The 21359-nt window shown below is 45.6% G+C and overlaps 1 protein-coding gene and 1 pseudogene across 1 annotated transcript; both read right to left on the minus strand.

The window, feature by feature from the left end:
• Positions 1 to 7883: 7883 nt before the first annotated feature.
• Positions 7884 to 13876, minus strand: LOC142254968 (forkhead box protein I1c-like). Its single transcript, XM_075326745.1, has 3 exons — positions 13757 to 13876; positions 9028 to 9610; positions 7884 to 8425 (listed from the first exon to the last, which is right to left on the minus strand). Exons 1-3 carry the CDS (start codon positions 13874 to 13876, stop codon positions 7884 to 7886), a joined length of 1245 nt encoding a protein of 414 aa, XP_075182860.1.
• A 46-nt stretch (positions 13877 to 13922) lies between these two features.
• The window catches only part of LOC142255882 (forkhead box protein I1c-like), a 44150-nt pseudogene continuing 36713 nt past the window's right edge, over positions 13923 to 21359 (minus strand).

Genomic DNA, 21359 nt, shown 5'->3' on the forward strand with positions numbered 1-21359 from the left:
TGGCCGGGTTGCCGGATGACACTGGTGTACTCACTCAGGTAGTCAATGACAGAGTCTCTGGTAAATCAAACGGCTGGAGCTCCTGGCACATCTTGCTGCTGGATCCAGGAACGTGTTCCGGCAGAGTCCTGGCGTCCCTGCACTCTGTAGCGCTAATTACATGCGGTCGTTAAGCACCGCCGCTCCTGCGGCCAGCGCTCCTCCGCCAGGCACAGACATCTTTTTCCCGTCCCCCCCTTGGTTCTTTCTAGCACTTCCTCTTTGGGGGCGGGGCTTCACTTTTGCACCTTCCCTGCTCGGGGAAGACGCTCGAGCGGGAGATCTTCACGCCAAAGATGGCGGCACTTCAAATTTTTCGGCCGGATGCCGCCGGCGGGGACTGCAAGGCGCACTTCTACTGGTAGGTAGATTGGTTCTATCCTGTTCGTGGACGCCAAGTTGTCACAGGCGGAGGGGATGCGCTCACCACGCTCGGGTCCAGGGCTTCTGCTGCTGGTCGGTGGCTCGAGCGGTGGGCCGGACCCGGGGACTCGAGCAGCGCTCCTCGTCCACGAGTGAAAAGGGGGGTGGTTTGTTTTGGGAGATAGTTCGTGACGCCACCCACGGGTCATGGTGATTATGGGCACCACCGCTGCTGGTGACGGGAATCCCGGGAGCGATGGTAGGGAGCAGCTAGGATGTTGTCCCCTCCGTGGGTAGGGGTTGGTGATCCCGGGGCCCGGATGGCGATATGGGGAGACTGGATGGCCGGGGTGTAGGGTTGCAGGGGCAGCGCGGCGCGGTGCCGGATGGCACTGGTGTACTCAGTCAGGTAGTCAATGACAGAGTCTCTTGTAAATCAAATGGCTGGATGGACGGGTTCCGCAGCCGGCTGCTGTGTTTGTGCTCTCCCCGGACAGGGTGATGGTGGCTGTCTCTCCCTGCACCTTGTTAGAATGTTCTGACTCCTGTGGTTGCCCACCGGTAGTCCGCTCCCCGGCGTATAGGTACCGAAGGAGCCCATTTTGTCCGCAGGCTCTGGCACTTGGATCTTTAGCCTATGGCGGTGGCTGTGTATCCTCACGGTGTGGACTGTTGCCTTCTGTCGGGTCTTGAGTGTTAGGAAACCCCTGGGGTTCTCGTCACTTTCGGAATTGACCTTTGTCGGCGTCTCCAAGCCTAGTCGGGGTCTGATGGCTCGCCTGTGTGCTTAGCTTCACTCCGCTCCCCGGCTCGGTACCGGCGGGCCGCCGCCCGACCCCGGTCCTACGGTTCCACAGAGATCCACTAACTCCTGCAGACGGCCACCACCGTCTGCCAACCTTGCTGTCAGTGCCTGGGCTCCGACAAAGACACTCGCAGTTTCTGTCCTCTCACTCTCAACTCCAACTGAAAACTGTCACTTTTCCCGCCTCCAGGCCTGTGAACTACTCGGTAGGCGGGGCCAACCACCTGGCTCCGCCCCACCTGGTGTGGACATCAGGCCTTGGAGGGAGGCAACAAGGGTTTTTGTTTGACTGGTGTGAACTATCCAGGGGAGGGTGTGTGTGTGTGTTGTTATGTTTGTGACTACCTGGCTAGTCCAGGGCGTCACACAAGCATGTGTTAAACAATCTTAACCGTGCTCTGACTAATGCCGTAACTGGGAATGTCCACCTAACAACAGACACGTGGACAAGCTGTTTTTGACAGGGACGATATATATCTGCCACGGCACACTGGGTTTACCTTGTGGAGGCTGAGACAAACTCAAAACTGTAACATCACACATTCTACCCACGCCAAGAATAACGGGCCCAACTTCTACCAGCGTTTCCGCCTCATCATATGCCACTTCCGGTCTCCCCTCCTCCTCCTGCTGCTCCTCATCCTCTGCTGAATTACCCTCTCCATCACTGCCAAACTGGGAGCTGTGCATCAGCGCATTGGCAAAGCAGCAACACGCTCTGCTGAAGCTGATTTTTTTAGGTCACAAACGACACACTGCAGCAGAGTGGTGGCAAGGTATAAAGGAGCAGATCGATCAGTGGCTGCACCTGTAACCCGGCCTGTTCATTTGTGACAATAGGCACAACCTGGTGGCAACTTTAAAGGTCAACAAGTTGGTACACGTGCTATGCATGGCTCACGTGCTGAGCCTAGTTGTTCAGAAATTTATGAAAACATACCCTGACCTGCCGTACCTACTTGAGAAGGTACGCCGTATTAGTGCCCATTTCTGCAATTCCTCTACTGCTTTTGCTGGTCTTACAGCTCTGCAAAAGTGCTTTAATTTGCCAAGTCACTGACTCAGGTGCAATATCTCTCTTTTGCAGTAATGCAGTGCCATATTTTCCCTTGTACATTTTTGGCTTTTTCAGTGTGCAACTGCATGCATTTATAGATACTGACTCAGGTGCAACCTGCCAACACGGTGGAACTCTACATTCTATATGTTGGCGATGGTTAATGAGCAGCAGATGGCAGTAGCAGAATATCATCTTCCAGTCAGGCACCACACATAACAACTGTTGAGTAGGGGGAGGCTCGCTGACATTTGTGAGGTTGTTGAGAACTTTGAGTACTGCACCAAGCTCGTGAGCGGTGATCAGCCTATTATCAGCTTAACCATCCCACTGCTATGTCTGTTGAAACAATCACTGCATAATCTCAAAGAGGAAGCTTTGAGTGCCCAGTATATGGATATGGAGCCAGATTGCCCAATGGGTGATACAAACCAGCCCAGACAATATTCTGAGGCAACACTGAGTGATGAGGAGAATGAGGAGGAAGATTTGTTTTTCTGTGCTACCCAGGGGACTCCAACCCCAGCTTCATGTCTGTCCAGCATGGATGGACTGGACAGGAGGAGGTGGAGGAGGAGGCGAGTCAGCGTAAGGAGAGGATGGGTGTTGTTCCTCCTGGTTGGGATACAGAACCTTTTCTTGTTTGCAGCTTGGCCCACATGGCACAGTTTATGTGTCTGTGGCAAGACCCTCGTGTGTTACACATTTTATCTAAAAACATATACTGGTTGGCCACCTTTCTGGACCCACGGTACAAGTTCAAATTTTCTTTTCTCGTTTTGGAGTCACCAAAAAGTTGCAAAATGGAATCCTTCAAGAGGGTCATTTTAGATCAGTTGATGAAGACATCACCCTCAGACAATGCTGGTGGCAGAGTTACCAGCTCTTTTCAACACCAAGGATTAATGGGTAAAGACACCAACACCAGGTCCAACAGAGGTGGGGGGGGGGGGAATGTGTGAAAACTGGGCCATTTTCAGTAAACCAGGACATCAGCAAGGGCTATCTGTGCCTGTAGCAATGCCAAGGAGGGAGAAGTTGCACAACATAATCGAGGGGTACTTAAGTCATCATGCTAGTGTGATGTCAGAGCGTGTTTTCAGTTCTGCTGGGGCAATCATCACAGATAGTCACTCGCGCTTCTCCACAGAAAATGTAGACAGACTTACCCTGATTAAATTTAACAAGGACTGGATTTCTCCACAGTTTGCAATCACTCCAGATGAGAGCAAGCCAAACTAAATTCGCCCCAAATGTTCATTTTGACTACTGCTGTTAACATCCACCCCTTTCCATATAAAGCCATTTATTTTCTGCGTTATCCATGATGCAGTCCATAGGGCTAATTTTTTTAAACAATGCACATCCGTGGAGCAGACCGCAGCCGCCCCAGAAGTGGGGCATCCATTACATGCGCCAATCCTGGTGCTTCGCCCCAGGTGATCCCATTGCCCTTGTGCGGTGGCAAACTGGGTAATATACGGGATTGATACCAACTGTGTAATGTCACCTGGCATCAAGCCCAGGCATTAGTGATGTCACTGCATCTAAGAGATACCCGATATCACTAACCCAGTCAGTAATAAAAAATATAGACAACAAAAAAATTTTTATGAGAAAACACACTCCCCAAAACATTCCCTTTTTCATCAATTTATTGAAAAGAAAAAACAAATTTGGGTCCGGCGTAATCCAATAAGGGGGTCCCACGACGATCTATACCATACTCACTGTCCCAGTCAATGAAGAACAGAATGTTCCCCATTGGCTAGCAGAGCAGTGCAGTGACCTGAGTTACTATCGTCAGATCAGGCCCGGTCACTGCAGTCACAAAAAAAAAAAAAAACAAAATGTAAAACATTTTTAACAAAATAAAAAAAACTTTAATTTTCAATGGGATGATTTGAACTTTTAACGGTTAAAAACAAAGCAAAATAGTCATTTAGTATTGCCGCTTTCATAAATGCCCAATCAAAATATAAAATCAATTAATTTGATAAGTAAACAAGCGTAGCAGCAAAAAAATTCCATGCGCCAAAATTACATTTTTTTGGTCATTACAAATTTTGCACAAAATGCAATAACAGTAACAAAAACAATAGTCAAAAAATAGGATCGGCACAAAAATGGTACCATTAAAAATGTTATCTCGAAGTACAAAAAATAAGCCATCACTAAGACCCATATCCCAAAAATTGAGAACACCACGGGTCGCGGAATATGGCTCAAAAAGTGTGCCAATGTTTTTGGACAAAATTCAGAATTTTTTTTAACCCCTTGGATAAAAGTAAACCTTTAAATGTTTAGTATCTACGAACTCGAATTGACCTGAGAGATCACAGGAACACATCAGTTTTACCATATACTGAGCATGGTGGAAAAACAAAAAAAAAATAATTTGTGCACATTTTTTTTGCAAGTTTTCCGCACTTAAGCTGGGGTCACACTAAGCGACAGCGACAACGACGTCGCTGTTACGTCACCATTTTCTGTGACGTAACAGCGACCTTGTAAGTCGCTGTTATGATCGCTGCTTAGCTGTCAAACACAGCAGAAGCAGCGATCATAACGTCGCTGTGCTACATGTGCAGAGAGCAGGGAGCCGCGCTTAGCGCTGGCTCCTTGCTCTCCTAGGTACAGTACACATCGGGTTAATTACCCGATGTGTGCTGCAGCTACATGTCACAGTGCAGAGAGCAGGGAGCCGCGCACACTGCTTAGCACTGGCTTCCTGCTCTCCTTGCTACAGTATACATCGGGTTAATTACCCGATGCGTACTGCAGCCACATGTGCACACAGCAGGAGCCGGCACTGGCAGCAAGAGCGGAGGCTGGTAACGAAGGTAAATATCGGGTAACCAGGGAAAGGGCTTCCCTTGGTTACCCGATGTTTACGCTGGTTACAGCTTACCGCAGCTGCCAGACGCCGGCTCCTGCTCGCTGCTCGCTTCATTTCGTCGCTCTCTCGCTGTCACACACAGCGATGTGTGTGTCACAGCGGGAGAGTGACGACCAAAAAATGAAGCTGGACATTCAGCAACGACCGGCGACCTCACAGCAGGGGCCAGGTCGTTGCTGGATGTCACACACAGCGACAGCGACGGGACGTCGCTGCAACGTCACAGAAAATGGTGACGTAGCAGCGACATCGTTGTCGTTGTCGCTGTGTGTGACACCAGCTTTAGATTTTTTTTGCCATTTTCCAGTACATTAAATGGTAAAACTCACGGTTTAATTTAAAAGTACAACTCATCCTGCAAAAAACAAGCCCTCATATGGCAAGATTGACTAAGAAATATAAAGTTACAGCTCTCGGAAGAAGGGGAACAAAAAATAGAAACAAAAAATTGACAATTGCCAGGGGTGAAGGGGTTAGAATTATTTAAAATTAAACAATTTTAAAAAAGTGGTTTCTCCCCAAAATTGGATCCCCAGCCAAGGTAATGTGTACAGCTGGGGAGGACCATGGTTTGTGGGCCCTCCCCAGCCTAAAAATAGCAGGCCACAGCCACCACAGAAGTGGCGCTTTGCCTCTGCTCATCCTGTTTCCCTTGTATGGCGATGAATGGGGTAATATATGGGATTGACGCCAGCTATGTATTGCCAGTTGGAAGCAAGCCCTGGTATTATTAATGGGTGGGCATCTATCAGACACCCCCATTACTAATCAAGTATTTTAAAATTTTAAAAAAACTAATATTTTATTTATAATATACCCCCCGATACAAGCCCTCATCCACCAGTTTATTAGAAAAAAAAATCCTTTCAGGTACGCCATAATCCATAGTGAGGTCCCACATCATTCCTTCAAAGTGAACTTTAAAGACATAAAAAGAGGGAAATATTAAATTAAAAAGACATGAGACACCTTCATTCCCCAATTTATTACCCTTCAAAACCCTAATTCAGATCCGCCATTATCCATTAAGAGATGGTCACACAATGTCCACAGATAAACTGTTCCAGCCTATGAAGAATAAAGTCTTCCAAATCTCAAACAAAGTAATGTGAGAGCTGCGTTGCAATAGCAAGCATCCAGTAGGGTGACTACCCAGTATCAGCACTCATCAGTGGGAGATGTATTGCCATTTAAAATGTAAAGATTTACCCTCCTCCAGAAAAACTTTTTTTAAAAAAGGCCCCTAACAGCCTCTTTGACATTGCTCTTTGCTTCTCACTATGTATAGACTGTGACTGTGCACAGTGATGAAGCAGAGTTGACTTTGGTGTCCCAGTGGATTACGTCGGACTAAGAACTTTTTCTATAATAAAGATGGAGTCTAATTTTTTTTTTGTTTTATTTCTAATAAAAAAAATTCTCTGTGTTGTGTTTTTTTTTACTGTTTCCTAGAAATTCATGGTGGCCAAGTCTAATTTTGCGTGACACCATGAATTTTGGGCTTAGTATCATCTGAGAATACAAAGCTGGTATTAACCCCTTTATTACCCAGCATGCCACCGCCACCAGGGCCACTAAACGAGCCGGGTAAAGCACCTGGAAATGGCACTAAGAAACAATGCACCATTTCCAGGGGCAGCTGCGGGCTGCTGAGAATCCCAGCCCCCAGCTGCCTGGCTTTATCTGACTGGCGATAAAAATACAGCGGGAGCCTACACATTTTTTTTTTAATTATTTTTTTAAATAAAAATTAATGGGCTTCCCTATATTTTGATAGCCAGCCAAAATAAATCAAGCCCCTATCCATCTGCTTTATCTGTGCTGAGAATCAAACATACCGTGGAGCACTATGTCATTTTTTAAATTATTTCTTTTTTACAGTACCGTGCTGTCAGGCAATCACAGACCCGACACAGAGAATGTGTGGGCTCCCGCTGTATTTTCTATTGCTAGCTAAGGGTAATCCCACAGCTACTGGCTGCTAACCCCCATTGCTTGCTGTTACCTTCACTGGCAACAGAAAATCCAGGGAAGCCCTTTTTTTTAATCTTTCTTTTTAAGTTTTTTGCCAAAAACTAAAAAAAAAAAAATGACTTGGGCTTTGCCATATTTTTGGGGTTCGGGTTGGATGACTTGTTGGATGACCTTGATGGGGTTGGATGACTTTTGCACTCTTTGCTAAAACCCCCCCCGCAAACTAAGTACCTTATATTTTTAACATTCACAGCAATATTTCATGGATTCATTAGTCGCAGTGCTCTGCCACCTTGAGCTGAAATTTTTATTAAAAAACCATTTTGGAGGACATACAATTTTTTAAAAATGTTTTTAGATTATTAATTGGTAGAGTGAACGATTATCCCCAAAACAAATTACTTTTATTAATTTAATTATCTCTAAGAAAAAATAGACAAATATGAAAGCGCTTGGTATACAAAATAGATTGATATGAAGTGGATATGAGATAGCTAAAGATAAAAAGTTAGCAATAGATATAAAAATCCCTTTAATACAAGCACTTTTTCTTTCATAAAACCTCTTTTTGGTTTATATTCTTTTTCTTTCCCAATCAGTAAGAAAGCTTAATTTAAAAACTACTTTTTCTTGTTACACGATTTATTGCAAAACTCATACAAACAGTAAGTTAAATATTACATACAAAAATCAAACCTCATAAATACAAATTGTATATAATCCGCCGCTGCCCCCCCCTCTAAAGCTTACACATTTTGTAACGTACTAAAATTGTGGTACACATGGCTGTTCAATTGACTGCTCTGATTGTGGATGGTAAAAGAATTATAATAGGGGCCTCTGTTGAACTGTAAAGTGTCCTGGAAATCTGCAGATGGTTGCACCACAGGGCTTGGGGTGAAACCGTTTAAAGAAGTGATGTTCCTCTGGGATAGTTCGTTGACCAGCCCCAGAGACACCGGCCTGTCCGGCCTGTTCACTGAGCTGGAGTCCAAGGAGACATTCGTAATGCTAAAAAAGTTATTTAAACAATGGGTAGAGCTGGTTCCAGGGAGAGATGTGTTCGTTCGATCTTCTGATGAAGCTACCACCACTGGAGATGATGGGGTAACTGTAGATGGACTATCACCACCTTTCCTCCCTAGAGCCGAGCGATCTTCTTCTCCACCTGTAGTTGTGACAGCATCAGTCTTTTTGGCTTCTGATCTGCCCTTTCTTCTCTGGCGAAAGTTCCCATTGTCAAACATCTTTTTACAGTTAGGATCCATAGTCCAATAATTGCCTTTGCCTAAACAGTGTTAACAAAAATAAAAAAATGTAATATAAACAATATATAAATAGCAATGTTACAATGGCTATTATGATGAATATTTTACAAAATATATATTTTTTATTTAAAATGATTTTTCTCGTAACCAGATATAAAAAAATATTGCAAAAAAATTTATAGGAAAAGTCTGGTTACTCAAGCCTAGTCATTTGAAAGTTTTTGAATTTTGTTTAAATACAAAAAAACTCCCTCTTTGAGATTAGATCTAAAAGTCAATCCAGTTGTGAAAAAATCCTAAATTTATAATAAAAAAACCTTACAGGAATATTTTCTGTTAAACTGTTTACTTTTGTTTTACCCTCAAATGGCCCAAGTGCAGTCAAGCATGTTTTATGGTCAGCTGCTCTTGGGCCACTCGAGGGCAAAAACTCTATGACTAGAAGTGCACAGTGCAAAGAATTAACAGCTATGTTTATAGATTTATTTATGGTTTTCCATACTTTTAATAAATAAAAAAAATTAAATTAAAATACAAAATGAAGGGCAACTCTATGGAAAATACTAATACTATTGCAACTTAAAAATAAAATTAATTAGAATGACACTAGTCATATTATTACCTGGGTCGTTCTCATCTCTTGGCACTTTTTTAAAGCAGTCGTTCAGAGACAAATTGTGCCGAATCGAATTTTGCCATCCTGCTTTGTTTGATTTATAAAAAGGAAAATGTTTTACCATGTACTGGTATATCTGGCTCAGGGTTATTTTCTTTTCCGGAGTATTTTGAATGGCCATGGCAATAAGAGCCGAGTAGGAGTATGGAGGCCTCATGAGCTTCAGAAGATCCTCCTGAGAAGATCTGGAAATCCAATTAAATTCCGTTCCAATAAATCCAGATGAATTTGGCCCATATTGTCTCTGAGATCCATGAGAAGGTGGCATGTAGGAACTTGAATTACCTCCATGAAGATAGGCAGGCGTGTTCACTCCTGACCCATTTAACCAAAAAGGGTTTGTTGAAGGTGTATAGTTTGGAATTCCAATATTGTCCGCCGTTGGTGTTGACTGCAAATTTTGCTGGTGGTACATGCTACAGTTTCCATAATATCCTTCCATCTCTGTGGTCTCCTGAGCACTTTTTGGATGAGTTTGACAAAGACTTGCTGATCTCTGATGAGCTGGAAGATGGGTTGAGCTAATTCTCTTTTTGGGAACCTTCACACATTAAGGTGCTTCTGGCCACAGGTGCCTAGTGGCTTTGGAGTGCTGGCTTTACACTTCTCCAGAGTATAGATCCGCCCTGCCCAAGACCAGTGATTGGCTTGGTTTCGCATACTGTTTTTTTTTCCCTCAACATCCAGTTGGATGCATCTTTTGAAAAAAATGTGTAAAGTGAAGGGGCAATGACCAAAGAGGCTCCAGAGAACAATCATTTTTTTTTCATTCATTGTTCTACTGATCTATATTGCAGCTGCATTTCGAGCTGTTTTTTCCCCTATTTGGATTAAAGTGTGAAATGAAAGTAAAAAAATCTTGATAAAGGCGAGGTCTTCACATGAGAATCTCAAATACTTTTTCTCAATTTTTATGTCAATTACAAAATGTATAAAAATAGGTAATAAAACAACATTCAGTTACGGAGCTGAAATTCTAGAAATTCTTCATAAATAACTAACTAGTAATAATTCAATGATAAAGTAATAAAAAGTAAATGAATATAATGCACCTTAATTTTTGGAGATGAATTTTTGTTTTGCCGTGTAATATTTAAGTTTTTATTTTATTTATTTGAAGAAATTGTTAAATGAATTAATTGTGTAATAATAATAAACAATAATATTGTACGCATCATCGTGAAATCATTTATCAGCAGCCCTTGTTTTAGTTTACTTGTAATTTGCTTTTTCTCACAGTTGCATCTTCCACACCATAATTTTTTTTTTTTTTAACAATTTAAATAAAAATAAATTACTTAATAAAAAAACATACATTTTTGTTTGATAATCATGCCACATAAAATACAAAAATATCACTATGAAATTCCTATTGCTGCTTTGATCTAATGATAGATTATTTATCTATGTACAGGAATCGGAATCATTTATTGTTGAACCTTAATTTTTTTTTGAGTCATTACTCTACAATATGTCATTTAGCTTCCAATATGATTTATTTAATTTTATTTAAACAAACATTTGCAAATATTTAAGATACAGATCTATAAAGATGCCGTCCATTCTGATATCCTCCATTTTGATAAAGGTAATCTTATTTGAAAAAGATAAAAAAAACTATTTAAGAAAAGTTCTTTTTAATGAAGTCGTAACTAAAAATGGGCGATAATAATGGAATATTCAGGTTTGGATTATGCAATCGGAAAAATTACTTCTACTCCACTATTCGTCATGAATAAGGAACCTATTGCAAATCAATGGGAAACCTGACCATTATTCTGGGAAATCTTCAAGAAAAATGCCCCGATTCCCCATTGACTTGCATTAGGTTTGTTATTCGCGACGAATAGTGGATTAGTATTCAGATTTCGGATAGCATAAGTGGAACCCGAATATTTTACTATTTGCCCTTCTATAGTCGTAACCTTTACTTTAGACTCTGTATTTACCAGTGGTTTTTACGGCTATTACAATTATAAAACTTAGCAAATGAAACTGATGGCCACATGATGGAAGAGGGAATTGCCATTGTGCTTTTTGGCTGGAAGCTAATTTCATCCTACATCATGAATGTGAATGAACCAGTGAGGTCTTAATTAAGACAAATTTATGCACAGATCTGCTATAGTCATGGAAGCCTTTGGTTTTTATACTTCTACGAATAATGTGTTGAAAGCCCCTGATTGCAAAATGCAAAATTCACACCCATATAAGAATAAAGAATGACCTTTATTAGCCATTATATACTATTGGCCCTCACTGACCACAGATAAATACAAAAGGTATTCACTTCAGTTGTATAAGCCACACCTGTGATTCTTACCTGCACTCATATGTAAACTATGACCAGAGGAGGTCTCCAGAGTCTCCGCAGGGGGTCAGGGTCTACTTCATCCACTGATCAGAGGTGCAGCAAGGATGGTGGTCAAAAAACTACATATACATATAACATCTAAAAACAAAAAAAAACATTAAATTAAATATAAAATTATAAACAAATCAAAACACTTAAATATATCAGGATTACAATAATGACACGTAGAGACTTCCTTAAAATATACATATGCATAGAAATATAAAACTAAATATCAAATAAAAACTAAAATTAGATAAATAAAAGACATTCGTTTTTCAATAATGACATGTAAAGATTTTTTTAAAAATATACATACTGTATATGTAAAAATATAAAAAAATTAAATGAAAAAAAATACTGACATGTAATGACATGTTTAAAATATACATATGAGCAAGAGTATAAAAGAGAGAAAAAAACCTCTAAAAACAAATAGAAATGAAATAAAATATTTAAAATGATTTATGAGCAGACACATGGATATTTGGGTTTGCTGAATCAGCATGGACTAGAAAAGAAAGGTGGGTTCCAGAACCAAACTGGACCTTGAACCTGACCCTGGACAATAAACCTCTTACAAAGTCAATGGGAACCCGAAATTTTGTGCAGTAAAATGGTTGTAGTAAGGGCTAAGGCTATGTGCGCACGTGTGCGCTCTGCACCGCACCGAAAAGGTGCGCTTCAGAGTGCAGCTGAAAAGCTCCGTTCTGAAGCGCATGGTGCCAGCGAGAACGTGCGCGCTGACTGCAGCTCCTGCCATAGACAGAGCAGGGGCTGCCGGCAAAGCGCACGGAAGAAGTGACATGTCACTTCTTAGAACGCAGCGATTCAGGCAGCAGCCGAAGCGCTGCGTTCTAATATGCCACGTGCGCACGGCCCCTGAACAATCTCCATAGATTGTGCAGGGGACGCAGGACGCATGCAGTTACGCTGCGCTACAAAGCGCAGCGTAACTGCATGAATTACGTACACGTGCGCACATAGCCTATGGAGTGGCAAAAGGAAGCAAAATGGGGGTAAGAGTAATGCGGGCTTCACACGAGATGATCTATCGTGCGATTGCACGAGCAATCGTACCCGCCCCCGTCGTTTGTTTGTCACGGGCAATTAGTTGCCCGTGGTGCACAAAGTCGTTAACCCCCTGTCAAACGTACTTACCTCCCGGACGAGGACGACGTCGCTGTGGGCGGCGAACATCCTCTTCCTGAAGGGGGAGGGACGTTCGGTGTCACAGCGACATCACACAGCAGCCGGCCAATAGAAGCGGAGGGGCGGAGATGAGCGGGACGTAACATGCCGCCCACCTCCTTCCTTACGCATTTCCGGCGGGACGCAGGTAAGCAGCAGTTCGTCATTCCCGAGGTGTTACACGAAGCGACGTGTGCTGCCTCTGGAACGATGAACAACCGGCGCGCAGAAGGAGGAACGCTCGTTTTTGAAAATGAGCAACGTGTCAATGAGCAACGATAAGGTGAGTATTTTTGCTCGTTAACAGTCCCTTGTAGCTGTTACACGCTACCATATATCAGACGATGCCGGATGTGCGTCACTACCAACGTGACCCCGATGACATATCGCCCGATATATCGTACCGTGTGACGCCGGCATAAGACAATTGCCCTGCAAACAAATGTGGATAGATAAATTATTTAAAGGGCTTCTGTCATCTTAGCAACTATGGTTACATAGCAAGTAAATACAGAACCTAAAAATGTTAACAGTGACCAGACAGAGATGGATTTCAGAAATTCTCTACAGATCAACAATTAAAAAAAAAAAAAATCCCTTATTTCTGGTTCACCCACTCAGCCATGACTGCTAGACTTCCCCCACAGACCTCTGATTTTTTTTAAAGAAAGGCCCTTAAAAAGAGCCTTTTTACCTGGTTGACTCTCACAGCTATCATTGCTTGAGATCCACTCCACAGCATCTAATTTTAGAGCAACAAGTTAAATAAATGATGTCCCCTGTTTTCCCACACAGGCAAGATTGACAAAGTTTCCCCACAGACAATCGAATTTATAAAATGGCCCTTAAACAGCCTTTTACCTGGTAAACCCTCACAGACAAGATTACCCCAGATTTAACACAGATTCAACACGGTACCCAATTGAAGGCCCCTGCAGAGCCTCTTTAGAGACTTTGCCAATACACTCAAGAAACCTCACCCAAATTTGTCTTCAAAGCAGGCAGACATGACTAATTACTACATCTATGACTAATGGAATAAGACTATTTACATTTTTTGGTTTGGGGGTACTGTGCCCATGATTAAAAGGGAACTTGGCCATTCTTCAGTGATGGAAGTAACCATGTCACGTTGTCGTAGTAGCAGGCATCCAGCAGGGTGGCTACACAGTAATCCACTCTGGTAACAGTCATGGGAACTTGGCAGTCACTTGTCAGTGACAGTAGCAAGGATTTGCTTAAGTTAGCCATGATGCCCAGAGGCAACGACAAGCTGTCATCAGTGGGAGGTGTATTGCTATTTAAAATGTAAAGATTTACCCTCCCCCAGAAAACCTATTTCAAAAAGGCCATTGACAGCCTCTTTACCAGGTTGACCCTCATGGCCAAGTTCATCTGAGATCTACCACAAAGCAACCAATGTTTACAAAAGCTTCTAAACAGTCTCTTTACCTGTATGACCCTCAGAGCTAACATTGCCCGAGATCCACCACACAGCACTCAATATTAACAGAGATGGGCAATGGACGACAGATTCAATGGAGTGCTCAACAACCAGAAGTGACAGGTGACTTGTTGAGGTTCCCACTGTTTTGCACATTTTCAAGGAGGTGATGTTGGAGAATGATGCAAATAGTCCCTAGGAACCAATTCTTATACTGCCTGTTTTACAGTTCCCATACAGGACCAAATTTTCTACTCCATTTGCGTACATTCTAGTTGCTGCATTTAAAAAGCATGTAGTTTGATTTGGGATCAAGCCGCAGGTACACCAAATAGACTTGCTACTTCCTGTCCCAGCCATTTAGCCTTTAAGCACCTCTCCCATGCTGTTCACTGAGTATCTGAAGAGTTTATTTTGAAAAAACTATTGTTGAAAGAAGGCAGACATACATTGGCAGAGTTTACTCACAGAGCAAGACGTTTGACCCCTTAACGACCGCCGATCTGCCTTTAAACGGTGGCAGTTAAGGGTTCTTATTCCTCAGCGCTCAGTGCTTTTTACCGATGCTCAGGAAAAAGGGTATAGCGTCCCCCAGTGTCGGAAAATCTCTGAGATTTCAGTTACTAGGTGTAGCTAAGACCCTGGAGATCACGATACTGGTCGGTTTTCCCGGTCCCCGGTCACATGATCACCGTTATACACAGTATAACAGTGACCATGTGAAAGTTAATGCAGTGCTGGTAATAAAATGATTTCTGCCCCAGCTTGCATGATCACCAAGGTCAGATGAGAGATAAATGTGCTCCCCCAGTCCTACCGGGTCCCACCAGTTTGGCCAAAGTACCCCCCCCGTCCTCATTCTCCTCTCGATGATTTAAAATGGCAGCCGCACTAGGTGGAAGAGAATGCCAAGGAACTGGAGGCACTGGCAGCCATATAATCTAAAACAGCCTCAACATATTCTAGCCTGACCATTTGTGCAGCATTACTCAAGCCTATGAAATGATGAAGAACAGCTTGCGGCCCACAGGTACCAAAGGAAGGTTTTTCACTTTGGAGTGTGGCAGGCACAGATCTACCGCATCCTTGTCCTAAAGCAGCTACACCATCAGCAGCACCACCAAGGTCATGTTCCCTATTAGTGCACTGGCTAATCACAGCCATGCCAATGCTTAGCATGGCTCCAAAAGTGTCCACAGCCTAAAAGCTTGCTGATTGGCTGCTCTGCAACCTTTCAACAAGCTTTATTCAGATGAGAAACCCAATCAGGAATGTAGTTAAATAAAGGACAATCCTGGATGAAAAACCTGTTGAAGGCTGCAAAACACTTGAGACTAGGAGTTGATTCAGCTTCCAGCAAGATAAAAACCCTAAACATACTGCCAAAGCTAACATGGATAGTTTATATCAAAGCATATTCATTTGTGTAAATGGCTCAGTCACAGAGTAGACCTAAATCTCATTGAGACTCTATGACAAGACTTGAAAATTGCTGACCACAGACACCTCCATCAAATTCCACCGAGCTACAGCTTTTTTGCGATGAAGAATAGGCAAAAATTTCAGCCTCCAAATGTGCAAAGCCGGTAGAGACAGACCCCAATAGACTTGCAGCAGTGATTGCAGAGAAAGATGGTCCTTCAAATTATTGACTCAATGGTACATATGACAATATTCAGATTTATATTTTTAAAATATTTAGAAAACCATATTATAATGCTAGGGACTTGATCTGATGACCTTGTTGTTATGGCTCCGTCTCCCCTGCGACATGGCTAGTGGGGGGGGGGGGGGGGAGCCTTCTTCTGGGCCTCGTTTCCGGGGCCTGGATGCTTTAAATGGGATCATCTCTGGTGAGCCGACGCCGGCTATAAGCTAAGCTCTGCTCTGCTTGCTGGCAGACAAGCGTTATAAGTGTTTGATCGTGATCTGTCTCCCCTGTGCTCCCGTCCTCTGTCTGTGTCTTGTCCCCATGATCTCTCTCCATCTGTCTTCCCTGACATAACTTTGTTTCTTCCTGCCCGCTTTTTTGTTCTATGTTTTGTTTCTACCTCCCCTCCTCGGTTCGTTCCTCCAGTACTGACCTCGGCCTGACCCCGACCTTTCTCCTGCGCGTCCCTCCGGTTTTCTTTTGCTCCTCACGGTGTTCGACCCGGCCTGTCTGACCATCCTCCACACGCCTCATATGAAATCTCATAGACTTTGCTGGGACTGTAAAAAGCAGTGTTTTATTAGCACGGATTTGCATAAAATTAAAGCAAAAACCATGCTAAAAAATGCTGAAAATCGCCCTGTGTAAAGATAGCCTAAGACCATGCACACACATTGAGCATTTCAGTTTTTTACCTCAGTATTTGTAGTCAAAACCAGGAGTGGAACAATCAGAGGAAACCTATAATAGAAACACGGGCTACACTGCTGGATTTATCACCCACTCCTGGTTTTGGCTACAAATACTGAGGTAAAAACCCACCAAATACTTAACGTGGCCTAAAACTGTTGAAAAGGTTGCAAAGTTTTAGGTGCTACTCTTTTTTTTTCATTTTTAAGATATTTCTGGCCAGCTCTTCCAAGTTTTTGAAAAATAGCCAAATCTTCACTGGGAGGGTGTCCTGAAAACGGGTCCTACTTTATACCATAAAAGTGAATGAATCCAGAGCACTCTTCATAAGATGTATCTATGTATATATCTGCTTTAGCAAACTTAGGTCCACTACATCATCAACAGCAGCTCTAAATAAGGTTTTAAGAGGCATTGCTCATGCACAAAGCAAAACTCATACTGATAAAAAAATAAAGAATGACCCGAATCATCGACTATTTTATACTATTGGCCATCTCTGACCACAGCTAAATAAAAAAGGTATAAATTTCAGTTGTGTCTAAGGCCGGAGTCACACTTGCGATTGCCTCACGTATGGGGTCTAGTGTTTTTGGATACTAACTATGACAGGTCTAATTATCCCTACCCTTTTCATATATGTTCTGTTTTCTGTGTTTTTCACAGCAGTTTCCAAGGGATCATTGGATTATTTGCAAGAGGTTGTTATACTGTGCATTATTTTTGATTAATCAATATCCTCACTAGTAGAAACCCCTGTTCTCTCTTGTTTTCCTGTATTTCCAATATGGGGTCTAGTGTTTTTGGATACTAACTATGACAGGTCTAATTATCCCTACCCTTTTCATATATGTTCTGTTTTCTGTGTTTTTCACAGCAGTTTCCAAGGGATCATTGGATTATTTGCAAGAGGTTGTTATACTGTGCATTATTTTTGATTAATCAATATCCTCACTAGTAGAAACCCCTGTTCTCTCTTGTTTTCCTGGATTGCCTCACGTTGCATCACCCGGAATTGACTCACACTTTACGCACAGTAGCGAGTCAGTTGCATGCATCTCTATGCAACCGACCTGCACCTGTCAGGAGAGTCTGAGTCCGTGCCAGGTGATGCACCGCGAGAATTGCAAGTGTGACACCCGCCTAACACTTGTATAAGATAGTGTTCTCAATGGATCACTATAAGACTAAGGCCACATGGGGATTACTGCGAGTGCTTGTGTGACGCCCTGGACTCCAGGAGTCACAGTACACTAGCACCACACACACACCACCTCCCCTGGGTAGGTAACACCAGTCAAACATAAAACCCTTGTTGCCACCCTCCAGGGCTGCTGTACACACCAGGTGGGGCGGAGCCAGGCGGTTTGCCCCGCCCACTGAGGAATTCAGAGACCTGGAGGCGGGAAAAGTAGACAGTTTTGTGGTAGACAGTGAAAGTGAGAGGAGTGAAAACTGTTGGTGTCTGGGTTGGACCCCAGGCACGTTCAGCAAAGTCGGCAGACGGTGGTGGCCGTCTGCAGGAGTTGGCGTAGGTCAGCGGAACCGTAGGACCGGGGTCGGGCGGTGGCCCGCCGGTACCGAACCGGGGAGCAGATTGAAGCCAAGCACCAAGGCAGGGTACTCAGACCCCGACTAGGCTAGGAGCCGCCGTAAAAGTCAAATTATCTGATTGCGGTCTGGACCTCAGGGGTTCATTCCCATCCAAGTCCCGTCAGAAGGCAACAGCCCAACCCGTCCGGATAAGTGCCACCGCCAAGGGCCAGAGATCCAAGGGCCAGCGCCTGCGGGCAAACGGGCTCTCCCAACACGTATACGCCGGGGAGCGAACTACCCGTGGGAAGCCATAGGAGTCAAACACACTTACACAGGTGCAAGGAAACGACAGCTACCATCAACCCGTCCGAGGAGAGTGAGAACACCGCAGCCAGCTGTGGGCCCCGTCCATCCAGCTGTTTGGTTTACCAGAGACTCTGTCCTTGTGTGTCTGAGTGAGTACAACAGTGCCATCCGGCACCGCAGCACCACAACGTTGCACCCGAGCCCACGCTGCCTCCCCGCATCCGGCACCTGCACCAATTCCTCCTCCCTACAACCCAACCGGGCCCCGGGACCAACAGCCCCTACCCACGGAGGGGTCAACACCTCAGCTGCTCTCCGCCATCGCTCCCGGGATCCCCCGTCACTAGCAACGGTGGTGCCCACCATCACCACAACCCGTGGGTGGCGTCACGACCGACATCCCAAATACCCACCAAAAACTTCCCCTTTTCACTCGTGGGCGAGGAGGCGCTGCTCGAGCCCCGGTCCGGCCCCGTGCTCGAGCCACCGAGGAGCAGAAGCACCGGACCCGAGCGCCAGCGATTCCAGACGAGCAGCGTTCCCACCCCTCCGCCCGCGACAACTTGGCATCACGAACAGGATCCTACGCGTCTACTTACCAGTAGAAGTGCGCCTTGCATTCCCCGCTGGTGGTGTCCAGCCGAAAATTTGAAAATCCGCCATTTTGGGCGCGAAAGTTCCCGCTCGAGTCATCTTCCCCGAGCAGGGAAGGCGCGAAAGTGAAGCCCCGCCCCCAGAGAAAGGAGGTGCCAGAGAGAACCAAGGGGGGCGGGTGAAGGCCTGCCTGATGTAACTGAAGGGATAAAGGGCAGGGACGCCAGGACTCTCCTACCCGTATTGTTCCTGGAAGTCGAGCAAGCAGGATGTCCAACCCGTCAAGCAAGCCCACGCCCGGAACAGCGGCGTGGGTGGAACCCCGGGTGGTGCAGCTAAGCCACAGGCTACAGACCCGAATCCAGCTTCTGATACAAGGATGGGAGGCTGAAATGGCGGAAGTGGCGGCGGCCGTGCGGGTCCGTGAGGCGGAGGCAGAGTTGGAGGAGCGGGTAAGTGAACCACGCCCCTGTGTCCCGGAGGGACCGGTTGCTGTGGCTGAGGGGCCCGGTCTGCTTCCGTTCATCCTGCTGCGTCCCCCACAGCCCGTACCAGTCGTCACTGCCACGCCAGTCGGGCCGTTGCCCCCGAAACTGGCAGCAGATATCACCGCACCCGCCTGTGAGGACCACCCGTGGACGCTGCCCGCGGATGACTGCTTGCCCAGCCGGCACCGATCCCGCTACCTTGTAAGGTGCCTGTTCCCCGTGGGGAACCTTCAAGCCCAGGAGGCCCCGGCAGTCCGCCCGGCCACGGAAGAAGTGGAAGCCACCAGCAGGAGGCCTAGCAGGTGAGGCCTGTCATCCCTGAACCCCACGCCTCGGCTGAGGCAGCGCCGGGTCGCCGCTGTAAGGCAGCATCCCAGGCTGCGTCACCGCAGGACTTCCCAGCGAGGGTATCGGTCGTAGCCGGTACGGGGAGATCCGGCAGGGCCCGACCCGCACGCAGCAGGGGCACGCAGATTCTCCTTTTTGGGATCGGCAGCCGAGCCAGCTGGGCTACGAGATTGCCTCCAGGGAGCAGCAGAGAGGTGAAGTGTTGGCCAGCACCATCCGGGAAAAAGATAATCTCCGGAATGCCACCTACTGGGTGCGGGGCCCGATCCACGAAGGCCAGGTCAGGCGGTTCGATACCCAGCGAGGATGGGGGTTCATTTCCAAACCGGGCCTGGAGGCCGAAATATTTGTGGCTCGCAGAGACGTGAACTCTCATCTCCCGACGGGCCACCCTGGCCATGACCTGCAACCGGGTGACCTGGTATCATACACCCGGCACTGCGGGGAGAGGGGCTGGTTCGCCCTTGATGTGAAGAAGAGAGAAAGCCACAGTGTCCCGAGGCGGCCCCAGTCTCCTTCCTCACTGTACAGCCCTGATGTGGAGCTGGAGGAGTATGAGGAAGGCGACCTTAAGTGAAGGCATTGGACCCCCCGTTGCAGTACCGTACTGCTCGAGCTCCAGGTCCGGCCCCATGCTCGAGCCACCGAGGAACAGAAGGACCGGACCCGAGCGCCAGCAATTCCAGACGAGTGGCGTTCCCACCCCTCCGCCCGCGACACTTGCATGACACTCGGCACACACTCGCAGCACAGTGGGAGCCGAGTGTCATGCGAGTGTGGTCCGATCGTGCAATCTGGCCACAGTTGCGGAGGGGGGGGTGGCACTGCGGAGGAGGCGGAGGTATTTATCTCCCTATCTCCTATGTTGCCGGGTGATGCAAGAATCGCACTGCTCTCGCATTACACCAGTGTAACGCGAGAGCAATATAATATACATATAATATGTATTCATTCATACAGTGGTATTAATTCAACAGCGCTTTACATATATTGGAAATACTGTCTCCCTATTGGGGCTCACAATCTAGAGTCCCTATCTGTATCTTTAGAGTGTGGGAGGAAACCGGAGTACCCGGAGGAAACCCACGCACACATGGGGAGAACATACAAATTCTTGTAGATGTTGCCCCATAGACTTGAATGGGTGCAAGTGGAACAGGATTGCATTCCACTCACAGCATGCTGTGACTGTTTTCTTGGTCCGATTAGGGCTGAGAAAATAATCGCTAATGGAAGCTGCCCCATAGAATAATATTAGTGCTAGTGGAATGCAACTTTTTTATCGCATTCCACTTGCACCATTTTTCTCGTCGTGTGTCCTAGGCCTTAAAGGACAATACGCATGAGGACTTGTAATTAAAAGAAAACTACTTTGATAGGAAATTTCAAAAACAAAGCAGGTTTATTTGAAGCATGTGTGACGCCCCTGGACTATCAGGTCGTCACAGGAAACTGCACAAGCTGCCCTTCCGTGCAGTATTCCGCCTCCCTCTTGGTTCTGGGTCCCTACTTAAGTGGTGTTGCCTCCAACAGCAAATGAAAATCCTAGAGACACCCTGCACCACATCCACCTGACACACCAGTGGACGGCTTGAGAGGAATAGAGTCGCCCACCTGGGGGGATCAGGGAGGGGAGGTGAGGAAGTGCAGAGAGTTGAGTAGAGTCAGTGAGTGGAG

The sequence above is a fragment of the Anomaloglossus baeobatrachus genome, chromosome 1 (assembly GCF_048569485.1).
Source record: "Anomaloglossus baeobatrachus isolate aAnoBae1 chromosome 1, aAnoBae1.hap1, whole genome shotgun sequence".
NCBI lineage: Eukaryota > Metazoa > Chordata > Amphibia > Anura > Aromobatidae > Anomaloglossus > Anomaloglossus baeobatrachus.